The sequence below is a fragment of the Ambystoma mexicanum genome, chromosome 3p (assembly GCF_040938575.1).
Source record: "Ambystoma mexicanum isolate Mex_15411 chromosome 3p, UKY_AmexF1_1, whole genome shotgun sequence".
Taxonomy (NCBI): Eukaryota; Metazoa; Chordata; class Amphibia; order Caudata; family Ambystomatidae; genus Ambystoma; species Ambystoma mexicanum.
This window is the reverse complement of record NC_090925.1, coordinates 348016838-348030268: the sequence shown is the minus strand read 5'-3', so window position 1 is coordinate 348030268 and position 13431 is coordinate 348016838. Positions and strand designations below refer to the sequence as shown.

Sequence of the window (13431 nt, the reverse complement as noted above, 5' to 3'; positions counted from 1 at the left end):
TAAATTAATGACCAAGTCCAAGCAAAAACCTCTGGGGTTGACACAGGTCAGGATGATTTATCATAAAGCTGAAAATCTTAACCACCACATGGTCTTGGCAGGCGAAGAATAGTCTGGAGGGTTACCCAGAGCAATGCTAGAGCTTAAGATGAATTCTAAACCTTCCAGCCATCACACCTTTTGTTTTGCTATGGTCTCTTTAATGTAGGTAGTTTCACCTAAAAGCTTTGGCCACTGCCTTGCGCTCTTCCAGCTTACTTTCAAAGTCCATCAGCACCAACTGGAAGTCATTTTATCCCTTCCAATGCTGAATGGGTTAGAGTACTGTTTGTGAATGCTTTTAATGCAAAGTATCTCTGTAGTAAAGGAAAAGTTGTATTGCCCCAATGGCTAATGTGCACTTAATGTTGAGCTCAATTCTGTTACCAAAAGGCATCCTTCTCACTTTACTCTGCCATTGGGTCGGCTGTGCCAAAGCAGCAATATGGATGTTTGCATTTTTGCAACCCTAATTGGCTATCTCTGCTAGCAAGTTTGGCTCCCCCTCCAACCTGCTCCATCTATTGAAGCAAATGTCTGTACTTTTTGTTCGGTTCACTGAATGGCACCAAGAATGGCCATGTTGGAACACCAATGTGAAGATTTTTACTAGTTTGCTGATTGGGAATTTTCAAATGAAGCCATACTATGGTGAAAGTAAAATTTATGCTGGAGCAAAGTGAGTTTAAAGGGTCAACCTTCCAAAGTAAGACATTTAACTAAAAGTTGGCTCATTTAAATTTCTGGTTTACCCAGTCCTCCCTTGGCCGTGTCCGGGTTGTACAAACATGCCAATTTTCAGTCCATGTCCCCCACCCTACCCAGCAGTTGTACTTTTTGCTGGGCAGCGTTGGAGATGTATCAGTTTTATGCTTTATCCACTCTCCTAGTAGTGAGACACCTATCACTTTTTGCTGGACTTTGGGGCCTCTTTCTTCTCCTGGATGAGACCAGGCTTCCCTCCACCCCCGTTCATTGTTTGGTCCAACCATGGGAACTTTGTTCTACCTTATTTTATGGTTTCTTGCTTTACTCCATATCTCTTAAAGGCATCTGTGTTTCACTTTTGCAGCACACTGCACCTTATGTGCAGTGTTGCTGAGGACCCTTTGGGTTCTCAATTTATATTTTCATTTTCCTTAACTACAGCTCTTAATGAAAGAGGGATACTTTGTATCCTTCTTAAATGTTTACTTTTGAGAGATCAGCACACACCTTGTGGCGTGCTGAGGGTATACTTAGTATCCCTTCTCTGCTCCTGTAACTTTATGGTTAATGACAACCCTTTAGTTGTGGCAGTGGATGTGTTCTACCATAAGTTGTACAATTTTCCACAGCAGTGTGTATTCATAGCTACAGTAATGCATAGGAGGGTCACCTATGTTTTTTTTTTTTTCCATTGCTTGTGTGGTTGTCCTTTGTTGGCCCTTCTAGCATCCTGGGAGGGGAAGGTCTTTATCCGTTTTGTCTTTGGCTGAGCACTTTGTGTAGCCTGTCAATGCTCCAGTGTGTCTGGACAGGAAGCAGAGGAGGATTTTGTAACTCGCCATCCTTTGTTTGCTGATATGTCTGAATGGAACCAGTTCCCCTTGGGTGCTGGCTGTCCTGTCTGGACAGTCACCCACCCCTTTCTATAAACTGCAGCGAGAGTTTGCAGAAGAATGAATGGAAAATCCTGTGGCAGAAGGCATCTGGACCACAGAAGATCTGAAGCAGAAAGACCAGAGACACAGGCAGGTCCTTCAGTAACTGCAAAGAGACCACTGCTGTCCTGACCCTGCTTTCTAATCGACACAGGAGCACCAAAGAGAACCACTCCTTCCCTTTGGCTGGTGGAACCAACAAGCTGTAAGGCGACCTGCAGAACAAGCTGTTCCCTGACGTGCTGTGACCTTCCAGGGCTGCAAACTGCCAGTACCAGGGGACCTCTGACCCACTTGCAGTGCAGAGTCTTCCTGTGAACAAATCCATTCATAACTTTAAGCTCAAGTTGGCCCTCCAGAGGCAAGATCCCCCTCAATGTCCCCTCACCAGAGTGCAGAACTTCAGAATCAAGGCAGATCGGGCAGTAATCGTTCAATGTTGGAGCTAGTAAAAAGGCACCAAAAGTTGCAGACTGACGTGGCAGTCCGACAAATTCCTTGCTGAGGGTGCTTTCTTGTGACTGCTGCTGCGGCATCCCTTTCAGTCACTCCTTTTGGCACCATGACCAAGGAACAGGAGACCGGGTCCACTGTGGCTGCACAGGAAAGAAGCCAGCTGCCCTTTCTTCAGAACTCATAGGGTACTGTGGGGCTCAAGGTAATACTTACCTCAATCCACCTGGTCACTGGAGTGCTGTATCCAGCGGTTGGGTGTTCACCCATAGCCCAGGCCTAACAGCTTGTGCAGCCATAGTCATTTCCATATTCACTTTTTTATTCCACTAAAGCATTCTACTTGAAAGTAACTATCCTGTGGAACCTAGCCTTTTCTGCTGTTACATGACTTTTGCATCCCTCCTCAACTTACTTTGAAGAACTCTTAAACTAGTTGGGGAATGGACTGCTAAAGTATTAGAATAATTGAAAAGTATTACTAAGTAGCATAGTGCTAAAAAAAAAAACGTTTTCCTTACAACTGAATATTGTCTTGAGAGACTTTATAAAGTGAGTTCTCATTGAACTGTGTTCATTGCTGGAGCAAGCCACTACTATTGAAGCCTTTACCTGGAAGTGTTGCTTCTATTTTCCATTTGTGTTGGTAGTCTAAATTGGATGTACTTATCTTTGCCTTGTGTATATAAAATATATTTCTCCAGAACTACAAGTGTTTGAGAGTTTCTTTGGGCTAATGTATTACTGGGTTCATTGTACTTGCCTACAGCTCACATCCTCCTAAAATAAGCCTTGCTGCTCTACTAGTCTACCAAACCTTTGGGTAGTACAGACTTGTATTAAGAGTTGGGGCCTGTATACCAAAGGATCGTATAGTCTCAGCTGCTGGTAGACTTTCTCCCCTAACAGGCAGTATTTACAAACTTGCAATACTGGGGTCACTGGTAGCAACCTATTCTTTCTGCAGCCCTCTGAGAACTTTATTCATTCCAGGATCCTGAAGGCAAGCCCAAGAAGGCCACCATCCGTGATAACCAGGATGGCACCTACACGGTCTCATATGTACCTGACATGACTGGACGTTACACAATTCTCATTAAGTATGGTGGAGACGAGATACCATATTCTCCGTACCGCATCCGGGCTTTGCCCACTGGGGATGCCAGCAAGTGCACAGTCACTGGTAAGTGGAACAAAACAAATTTGTCTTGTTTCTATTCTTTTGTAAGAATCAAACCATACACACTTGGCTTTTTGTGATGTACACGTCTCTATGCAGCACACTTAAATAGCTGGTCTTATTTATTTTTTTGTGTGCACTTTTTCTCCCCGCTGTTAATGTCTGTCTCACTTATCTTTCCTTGCTCTTTCACCTCTCACCTCAGTGTCAATTGGCGGTCACGGGCTAGGTAAGCCACCATGCTGGTGCTCCTTTCTTTTTGTTGTTTTTTACTTTGGGAATGTATGCAGTGTGGGTGGTTCACAGCAGTTTCCCATACTTGCTTTTTGGTCGTTTGGGCTGTGACTGAGCAACTATGCAAGGAATTTGGCTTACACTTTAGCTGGGACCGTAAGCCTTCAATTTACATTGCATTTATTAATGGCACAAAAGCAAGTTTTCACATGGGAGTAAAGGTCGGAGAGGGACAGATTAGCTGGATGGTTCTCAAATCTTAAAAGGGGCAGTGACATGTTTTGGTAACTGCTGTGAACAATTCAAGTGACACCTGTAAGGGGGGCTGCCAAACGTGTGGAGCATGAAGTTCAGATCTCGTGTATTTCGCTGATTGGACTAGATTTCTATTGGGACCATTTCACATTGGGTTGATGGGGCAGTCTCCCGAGACTGATCTAGTGGTAAACAAGGTATCCTGTTTGACCTGGGTGTGAAGTGCCTCAGCTGAAGCTGCATCTGAAGGTGTTTGCTTGGTCGCGGCACTCGTGACTTAAGAACACCACCAGGACTAATGTTTCTGTTCTAGACCAGAGGGAAACCTATTGCACGTGCTTGCCGTTAACTGATATCATGCAGGCAGCCAACGTCCAGAGCTATTAGCTATGTCTAGATTCTTTGACCACTATTGCTCTCAAACTGGCTTCAGCTAGTTTGTGCCTACGATCTTTGAAATTATGCTCCTGAACCACAGTGGCAGCCTTCCTTGTTTGTCTTGCAGTACGCAGGGAAAGTTATGGCTGTTGCTTGAGCATGCCTGGAGTCTGGGGTTTTCTTTGGGAGAGGATGTTCTGGGATTGTTAAGCCTGCAGAATACTGGAGTGCTGGTGGTAACGAAGTGTGAATAATCTAAATTGACCTGGACAGTCTTGTGACTGTAAAGTAAGAAGCTCTGTACAATGACTTTCTATTTCTGCCCAACGGTCAGCCCTTACCTGACCATACTTTGCTCTTTACCTGCCCCTCTAAATAGTTTCAATTCTTTCTTGGATTGTGGCTCTAATCCTTGTTGGCAAACCTTAAGTCCTCCCCACCCTTCGCACCTACCAACCCCAACATGCCCAGATCCTTAAATCAATGACTTTAAGCTCAATAGATTCAAGGCTCAACTTTGACCCAGTGCAAAATGGGACTTTAAAAAAAAAAACCTGCATCAACACGCAGACCCATACCGTGATACCGGCTTTTGCTTCTCCAAGTTGATGACCTAATCCCTGCTGAGGTTATTGTTCAACCCCCCTGGCCATCTCCAACCTGACTGGCAATGGCCATACTTGCAGGAGTCCAGAAGCCCCCATTGCCCCTCAAAGCTGTCCACATGCTTCCTTGCAAAACCTATAAATTCAACTAGCACCCCATCCTCTGAGCATTTGTTGGGACAGTCTTTCTAAAGTGCAACGAAGGCCTTCATAAAACAATACATCTGAGGCAGTGCATAAGCTCCACTCTTAGTATAAGACCTTAGCACCTGAGAATGTGGCGGCATGGACAGAGTAGCCAGGCTCATTTTAGGCGGGAGTGCTGTAGCTTAGTACAAAGATTGTAGCATACATATGGTCCAGGTAAACACTAAACCAAAGTAGACAGATAAATCTTGTTCAAGTATAACCTCCTCCTATAAACACAATCATAAAAACCAACTCCATACCTATGGTATGCAAACAAAGGTATAACCTTATTTGAAGGAGCAAGAAGCAAGCCATGGTGAGTCAAAATTAAGGTTATATTGCAGGATAGTAATCTACCATTCTTGGAAGAAGACCAGGTTAAATATACTTTTAGAATAAAATCAATATTTCAAGGGTAGTTGATCCTGTCAGTCATGCAGTGACACTTGATTATGAAATCCCATCATAAACCAACCCTGTTGCAAGTATATTCATTGCAACATACTAAATTAACTCGTATACTTTCTGGAGGGGACTTAAGCTACTCAATGATGAGTATGAACACTGTTAGAATGCACTAAGCAAATCGGGGAAAGCAAAACCCTATGACACTCGAAGACAGGCACAATGTATTTCAAAGGAAGTAATTTACCTATTCGTACACAACTATCTGCTATGCAATATCTAGTTATACTCTCAAGAAGTGTATAATAGTTTCTAAGGTAAGTAAGAACTTTATGAAACTCTTAGAATAGCACCAAAGCAACTTGGAGAAGCACAACCCAGGGTTACAGGTTTAGAAGAGCACCAGCTAATCAAGGTGATTAAGACCTATATACTTTTTTAAAGGAGCCTCCAGCTACTTAGTTATATATAAACCCTAAGACTGTTTTAGATCTGTATGAAGCAGACCAGGAGAGAAACAATACCCAATGTACTCTTACATCCCGTCCCCTTTCCTCCATACTGCATGGGCGTCCCTCACTAGGCCGATTTCACTAGCGCTCCTGGGTTTGGCTTCGGCCATGTAATACCACGCACTCATCCCCGGATACTTCTGTCTTTTTTGTGTTATCATTTGGGTACTCTGTCCCCTGGCGCCACGCTCCTCCCCGGCTCATACTTCAGCTGGCTTCAGCAGGTGTCCAGTCTGCGAGGGGCTCTTCCTTGCATCAGGTCCCCATGCTCTTTGCCTCTGCTGCCTTGGCCCTGACCACGGATGGGAGGGTTGTACCGCACTTTCTTTGCATGCTTTGATGAACAGACTAGCTAGGTGGGGTATCGGGTATTAATATCGCCACATATATGGTCGCCGTAAATAATATCGCCGGCAAAATGTCGTGGCGATATTATTTGGGTGACCATATATGTGGCGATAGGGGCACATTTTTTTTTTTTAAATAAAAAATTGGGGGTTGCGGGGGTGTCCCCAGCATGTTCCATGCAATAATGTCTCCACAAAAAACGACCATTTTTCGGCAATATTTTTGTATGGCAATATTTTTGTGGTGACATTACATGGAACCCTAGGTGGAGGGAGCTCTTCGAGAATCTTAGAGTACTTGAACTTTGTTGGACATAAGTCAAGGCCCAAAGGAGGGCCGCTCTTTTCCAGTGCACCCCGCAAGGGTGACTCCTTCCCAAGGAAATGCCCGAACGGCAGGAACCTCTCGGGTTCTCAAACCAGCACAGGTACTGAGACTAATTCAGCTACTGGCTGCCAGGCTGAGGGGGGTCTGTAGATCCTTCCGGAGACGGTGCTGAGGGACCACAAGGTTATTTTACCAGGTGTACACACGAGGGGCTACGCCTTTGTACCGGCAACATGGCCAAGGGGGTGCTTGCACACAGCAATGCCAGAGACGCAGAGGGCGACGCGCCTACCAGGCTGCGGCCTGAGGTGCAGGGTAGGTCACGGCTCCATTGCCAAGAGTCCTGGAGGAGGCTGGACCCAGTGAGCCAAGCACCACGTCTTTGGCATGTGGAACGCAGCTCAACAAGATGGCGGCAGCACCAGACAAGATGGCCGCTCGGCCGATCACGCCCCGAGGAACAGAGCAGTTGGGAGAATAAGTTACAAGTTGGAACTGGTGTCAAGCAGGTAAGTGGACTACAGCTTATCAATCAGCAGGGCAGGTTTACCCTGCAAACAGCTAAATGGAGTATGCACCGGCCCCAGCAGCCGACCGCTACCCTGTCATTATCGCTGGCCTGCGAGGACCGGTTCTTTGAAAAGATTGTCACGCTCCTGAGATTTCCTCAGATGGGGGACATCCTTAGGGATGTGATCAGGGACATGCTCCCTCCAGCCCTTCTGCCTGTGCCTATAGTCATTGCTCCCATGTCTCCAGCTCCGCAGGCTCCGGTGCACCCCCTGCCTCTCGCATTTCAGGTGGTTCTGTACCAGTCTCTTCTGGAGCCTCTGGCTCCAGTCTCCACACCTCAGCCCTCTGCGCCCAGCTCCCCTCCACCTGCTCCAGACCAGCCGGATGCCCTGGTGGATACAGACAAGGATGAAGACCCTGGCACACCATCGTCTGTCCAAGGCCTTCCACAAGACTTGCCGGTCTGGCAGAGTACTTGGGCCTTCCTTAACCCGAAGTCTAACAACCAGGGGCAAGGGTATTTGCAGAGGTCCTCATTCTACGCCCTGCGGCCTGAATGGGGATCCTGATCCCGAAGGACTTTGTCGCCTTGGCCAAAAAGGTTTGGCTCAAACCCCACTCGGCCCAGCCTGTCAATCGGCGCCTCAACGCCAAGTATAGGCAAATGGAGGGGGATCCACTCTTGCTGTTGGCCCACCCTCAACCGCACTCTTGCTGATTGCTGCAGCATCCCTCTACTCAAAGCCTTGGTCGTCCTTGACCACCTCGTCCTTGGCGCTGCTAGGCAAGGAGAACATCTTGGAGGCCTACAGGAATAAGCTTTATTCCAACGCTTCGCTGCATCTTCGTCAATCCAACGCAGATGCCATGCTGGCAGTCATTAACCAGAGGATTTGGTAGGAAATAGTGGACTTCCTTCCAGAACATCTGGTGCAGAACCAGTCCCGTTTCAAGGCGGGACTGGCAGAGGCTAAAAATGGTGGCACAGGACCAAGGGCTTCCGTAAGTCGGATGCACTGTCACCTTGGGGGGGGGGGGGGGGGGGGTGAAGGCCCGAGAATCGGGCATCCAAGGCCTCCATAGCACGGTGAATGGCTTTGACCTCAAGGAGGCCTATGTGGGGCAGCACAAGCCACTTCTGGCTAACATGCACAACCCACGCTGTTGAAGCCAAGGCCACAGCCATTGCATTCCAATAGCGGGTCCCGTGGCAGGTCAGCAGGGCGGCCATCTGGGCCACCCATTCAGCTTTCTGTAAGCATTACTGTTTGGACACCTGCTCTAAAGTCATTCAAGGCTTTCGGACAGGCGGTTCTAAAGAATCTGTTTCCTTGAGGGTCTCCTCTCCACCCTAGGGGTAGTCGTTTTTAATTGCTCATGCAGTATGGATGAAAGGGGACGGGACATAAGAGCAATTAAGTTACTCTAGTGACTAATGTACTTAGTCCCCTTTCCTCCATAGGTCCCACCATGCTCCCCCTAATAATACTGGTGTCATTAGGCAATGTTACATATTGTCCAGGCGTCAATGGGGATTGCGGAGTGGTGGCAGAGTCAGGGAGCACATGCTCTCAGGGTTGCGCGCCTCTGAATTTAAAGGGGGAATGTTTTTTTCTGGTAAAGGTTGTCTCCCGTCCGTAGCGAGGGACTCCCATGCAGTATGGAGGAAAGAGGACTATGGACTAAGTATTTTAGTCACTGCGGTGAGTAACTATTCATTTACACTTTAAGACACCATGTTTTTCAAGGCAGGCAAACCCTATTGGTAATATTTTCAATTCATTCAGTTGATCAATGGTAAAACTGTACCAACACATTCCTTTTTAGAAGGGGGGTCGGTGGGGGGACACCATTCAAAATTAGTATAGAAACTTCTACACTTGCAGGTGCAGAACGCAACTCAAAGGTAAGCATAAACTTAATGACACTTTGTAACTTATTTTAGTGATAGTTGCCACACTAACATCTTTAGCAAGTAAGTACTTTTACACTGGTTATACTTTCATGGCAGAATCATTTTCTTATCCCGTCATTCCCATGTCTATTGCATGAGTTCTCCAAGGCGGAAGAGGGACCCAAGTGGTCTTGGTGCCAGCTGTAGGCAAGTTGAGATGGGATTTGGTTGCAGGAAAGTTAAAAGTTCCAGTAAGTATTCACTTTCAGAGTTGGTGTTCGGGAACTTCTGAGAAGTCTCCCTATGTGTTCCAGCATTAGGCTTGGGCAAGGTGTCTGGGCAAACTCCCCACCACATGAATCATCCACTCGGCCTCAAAGGACGCTCACCAGACTTAAGATAAGTATTACCCAAGCCCACACAGTACCTTAGCGGAAATTTCAGAGTGGATACCTTCAGGATGCAGCTGGACAGGACCTAGTCCCTGGATTCTTCATCTGGAGATGAAAAAACTGGACACTGGATGGGAAGGGTTCAGCAAAGGTTTCTTCAGATTCCCACGGCCCTGTGGATTTGGTGACTTTTTACAGCAGCCAGACGAACGAATATTGCCAACCGGATTCTTGTCACGCTCTCGGTCCTGCACTCTGGAGGTGCAGCAGGAGTCCACCAGTTTCACCTAAATTCTGCACTCTGGCTCGAGGTCCCAGGTTTTTCGGTTTTGCAGCCCAGCAAGGTCACAGCACGTGGTGGGGGGCCTCAAAATGCAGGTGGTTTTGAGACTAGTGGATCTCACCAGCCTCTGGGTAGGAGTCGCTGCGTTCAGGGCCCCTAGGTCGATTGGAAGGAAGGGTTGCATCAGGCTCTGGTTACACAGCTGGCGCTCTGGTTGTTTGAAATCACTCCATAGGTCTTTTCTTAATCTTTGGTTTAAGCTCCAGTGGTCTACTTGTCAGCAGGTTCCAGGTTCGGAGTATTTATCAGGAACTACAACACAACTTCTGCAATCTCTTCCTGCATTTTACAGAAAGGGGCAGTCTGGCTCTCTAATCGGAACAGCCAGCCCCCCATTGGGACTTGATACCTTTCAGGCAAGGTGGAGGACAAATGGCTGCAGAGTTTTGGACTCCTCCCTCACGTCCTGCCTTCTCAGACACTCTGGAGCCTATGCTCGGCAATACAAAATATTCCTGCCTAAGACAAACCTTCCACCGAGGTCTTACCTGCCTAGAATGGCAGGGGAAGACCTTGAACAAGAATACTTGAAAATGACAAGGAACCCACCATACTCCTACGTCCCGTCCCCTTTCCTTCATAATTATGGGACATCTCTCCGTCATGTGGGACGGGACTGGAGCACATTGTAAAAAGCATCCAACATGTTTTTCAAATATGTTGTCCTTCCTCTTTCTTGCGCGGGGCCCGGCATGCGGCTGTAACCCCGCCCATCTCGGCTCTGCCCTGCACATCTCCCATCAGTCCTTTTCTCCGCTTGTTCGGGACTGGACACACTTGCATCTGCGGAATGCCGCAGTTCCCCTCAGGTGATGACAAAATGGTGGCTGTTCCCGCCACGACCACGGCGGCCATTTTGGGTGCTACCCCTACAACTACGCCATCGGCCTCAGGTGTAGGGCTTGGTTCTGTGGATGAACATAGAGTTCCTTGTGCGCCTCCTTTTCAGCCAGTTTATGACGAATGCTCAGATGCCTCTTCCGCACAATATTTCGTTGCCTGTGGGGGTCGGCACCTTTGATTTTTGTGGATACATCGGGAGATGGGCCGGTGTGGCAACCCTCCCCGTTGTGTCCCTGGAATTATCCTCCTCATGAGAGGCCTCCTCGGTACCAAAACAGTCCCCGGAGGACGCCTTTTTCGGGAAATTATCAGACCCTCATGCATACCGACCCCATGAGGGAATATTTCAAAGGGCTTTATAGGGAGATATGTCCATCTGCGTCTCCGGTTCCACCCGTTCCTCCGGTGATTCCGCTGGTGCCTCCCTTGCCTACGGTGCCTTTCGTGGCCCTTCCGCCTTTGCCCCCATTGTCCCCTGTGGACAAGGCAGTGCCCGACAAGGCTCAGCAGGATCCTGACCTGTTGGATGAGGTGCAGGGCGATCAAGACAACGAGGACCTGCCCTGCTCTTGGAGCCTTTCATGACCGGGTAATGGACATGTGCTTTTTGGATATTCCGGTGCCAAGGGACCCGCTCCGCAGGAGGGCGTGCTTTCTGGGGCGTTCACCATGTCTCCTTTTGGAGCGTACCAGCCTATTCTTGCAGAAGGACTTTCTGGCCGAGGTCCGTAGGGTCTGGGAAAAGCCACACTGGACTTTTTGTCAATAAGAAAATTGACGCGCGATACAAGCTGCATTCTTCAGAAGAGGTTGCCCTGTTGTCTTGTGCCCCCACCCCTCCTCCACAGTGGTGGCTGTGGCTACTTTACAGTCCAGGCCTACGGCATCCTCTTCTACGACGGCTACTCAAGTTCTGTGGAAGGACAATCTCCTTTCCTCCCTTGGGAGGAAGATTGGAAAGGTCTGTCGCAATTTGAGGAGTTCATTCCGGTCGAAGCTGGAAGATTTTAAGGTGGGATAATCTGATGCCAGGGTCCTGCCCAGGATCTCCTGGAGGCTGCGGCTCACCACGTAGACACTTCGGCTCGGGGCCTTATGCTGGGGGTTGATACCTCCCGACAGGCGTGGCTGCATGCCACCAAATTTTCAAAGGAAGTGCAGGACAAGGTATTGAACCTTCCGTTTGACGGTAAGGAGCTGTTCCATTCTACAACGGATGTGGAGCTGGCCATGACGAAGGACAGCACTCAGACAGCTAAATCCTTGTCGGTCCTAGTTAAAACCTCCTTTAAGACCCAGAGGCCGTTGTTGCAAAGTTGGCCCTCCTCTGGTTTCAGGGGCTTCCTAGACTGGAAATCTCAGAGTGAATACCCCTTCGGGGAATAACCGCCGGAGGCAACAACGGACCGCTCCTCAGCCTCCTCCGGTTCGGGTGGCAATACCACTGAAAAACCTACAAAATGAGGGTTCTCCGCACTTGCACGAGACCCCAGTGGGAGGACTCATTGCATCTCATTGGGAGGCGTGGCAGACCATCACCGAAGACAGGTGGGTCTTGTCGGTCACTCGGGCGGGCTTCCGCTCACCTTTACCCCCTACCCTTCAACCCTCCTTTCCAACAGTTTGGGTCGTCCTCCCTAAAAGCTGAGTTTCATCGACTGCTGGACCTCAGAGCTGTGGAACCCTTTCCCCTTGGGGAGTGAGGGAAGGGTTTCTACTCCCGGCTGTTTGCGGTGCCCAAACCCAACCAGGCTGGCCTGCGCACCATCCTAGACCTTTCCCAGTTCATCTTTTCCTACCCCAAGAGAAATTCAAGATGATCACGCCCGGCCAGATACGGTCCTCCGTGCAAATGGGCGATTGGCAAAGCATTGTGGACCTGCAGGATGTGTACATGCATAGAAAAAGGGGGAGGTTCCCAAAACAAGCTACCTAATGGTGTCACACTGCTAGGCTGGTTAACATGAACTGAAATGGGGCAAAAGTGAATCAGTCTTGTGTCAAACAAATATCACAAGATATGCACCAAGCTAGTATTGCAATAGAACAATTATTTGGTTTTATTTTTCTAATACATGTTAAAAAATTGGAGCTTAATAGGTCCAAAATGTTAATGGAACAAAACAAAGGGAAATCACAATCCTATAAGGCAAAAGTCATGTGCAAACAATCACATAGATCTGTTGGCTTAATTCAAGTTATACATCAAACCTATTGTATTTTCAAAGGTGATGTTAGTAGTGACAAGAGTGACTTCATAATATAGACATCGAATGGTAATACTTCTGTATAAACCAGAGTCGGGACAGTATGTAAACATAAACCCGTGTGGGGGAGTGTGTCGACAGGATGATTCTGTTTCCAGCCTTAAAAGAATACAGTCTTCAGAGATATAACAGGTGACTGATGTCCATTAGATGAATATAGGACCAGATGAGGCTTTCGTCAGGCCACGGAAAAACGACAGCTGAGGCCCAGGTGTCGTATTCTTCTTAGTGAGTATAGGATGTCTAGGGATGTATCTCTAAGGACAAACAAAAATATGTTAAAAACTAGCTGCTATGAATGGCAAAAGTAACACATGCCATAACAGTTCATGTGAAAAAACAGCCATTGTATTTCATATATAGTGTGCAACCTGGGTATATTCATGGTTAATCATGTATATATCTGTTATTTAAATCGCCATTGTAATTGGGCTGTTGGAAGTATATTATTTATCTAATTTGCATTTGCGTGTGGAAACAGTGATTCCATCAGACAAAGAATGGAGATTAATATAATTGCCCCATTCTGTGCAACACAAAAATGTGGTTCCTTACGGTTGAACTTCACCGGAATGTTCTTTTTAAATCACACAATCTGTGTCAATATTTCA

The 13431-nt window shown here is 47.5% G+C and overlaps 1 protein-coding gene and 1 long non-coding RNA gene across 6 annotated transcripts in view; one reads left to right on the top strand and one right to left on the bottom strand.

The window, feature by feature from the left end:
• The window catches only part of LOC138580431 (uncharacterized), a 624618-nt gene that overhangs the window by 374551 nt on the left and 236636 nt on the right, over positions 1-13431 (bottom strand). The window lies entirely within an intron of this gene.
• Positions 1-13431, top strand: part of LOC138580430 (filamin-A-like) — a 456077-nt gene that overhangs the window by 344456 nt on the left and 98190 nt on the right. For 3 of the 5 annotated variants that reach the window (XM_069650970.1, XM_069650966.1, XM_069650967.1), the window contains exons 29-30: positions 3129-3318; positions 3521-3544. In XM_069650970.1, coding sequence (XP_069507071.1) covers positions 3129-3318; positions 3521-3544 — 214 coding nt within the window. The remainder of the gene's footprint in view (positions 1-3128; positions 3319-3520; positions 3545-13431) is intronic. The other 2 variants (XM_069650971.1, XM_069650969.1) reach the window with 1 other exon arrangement.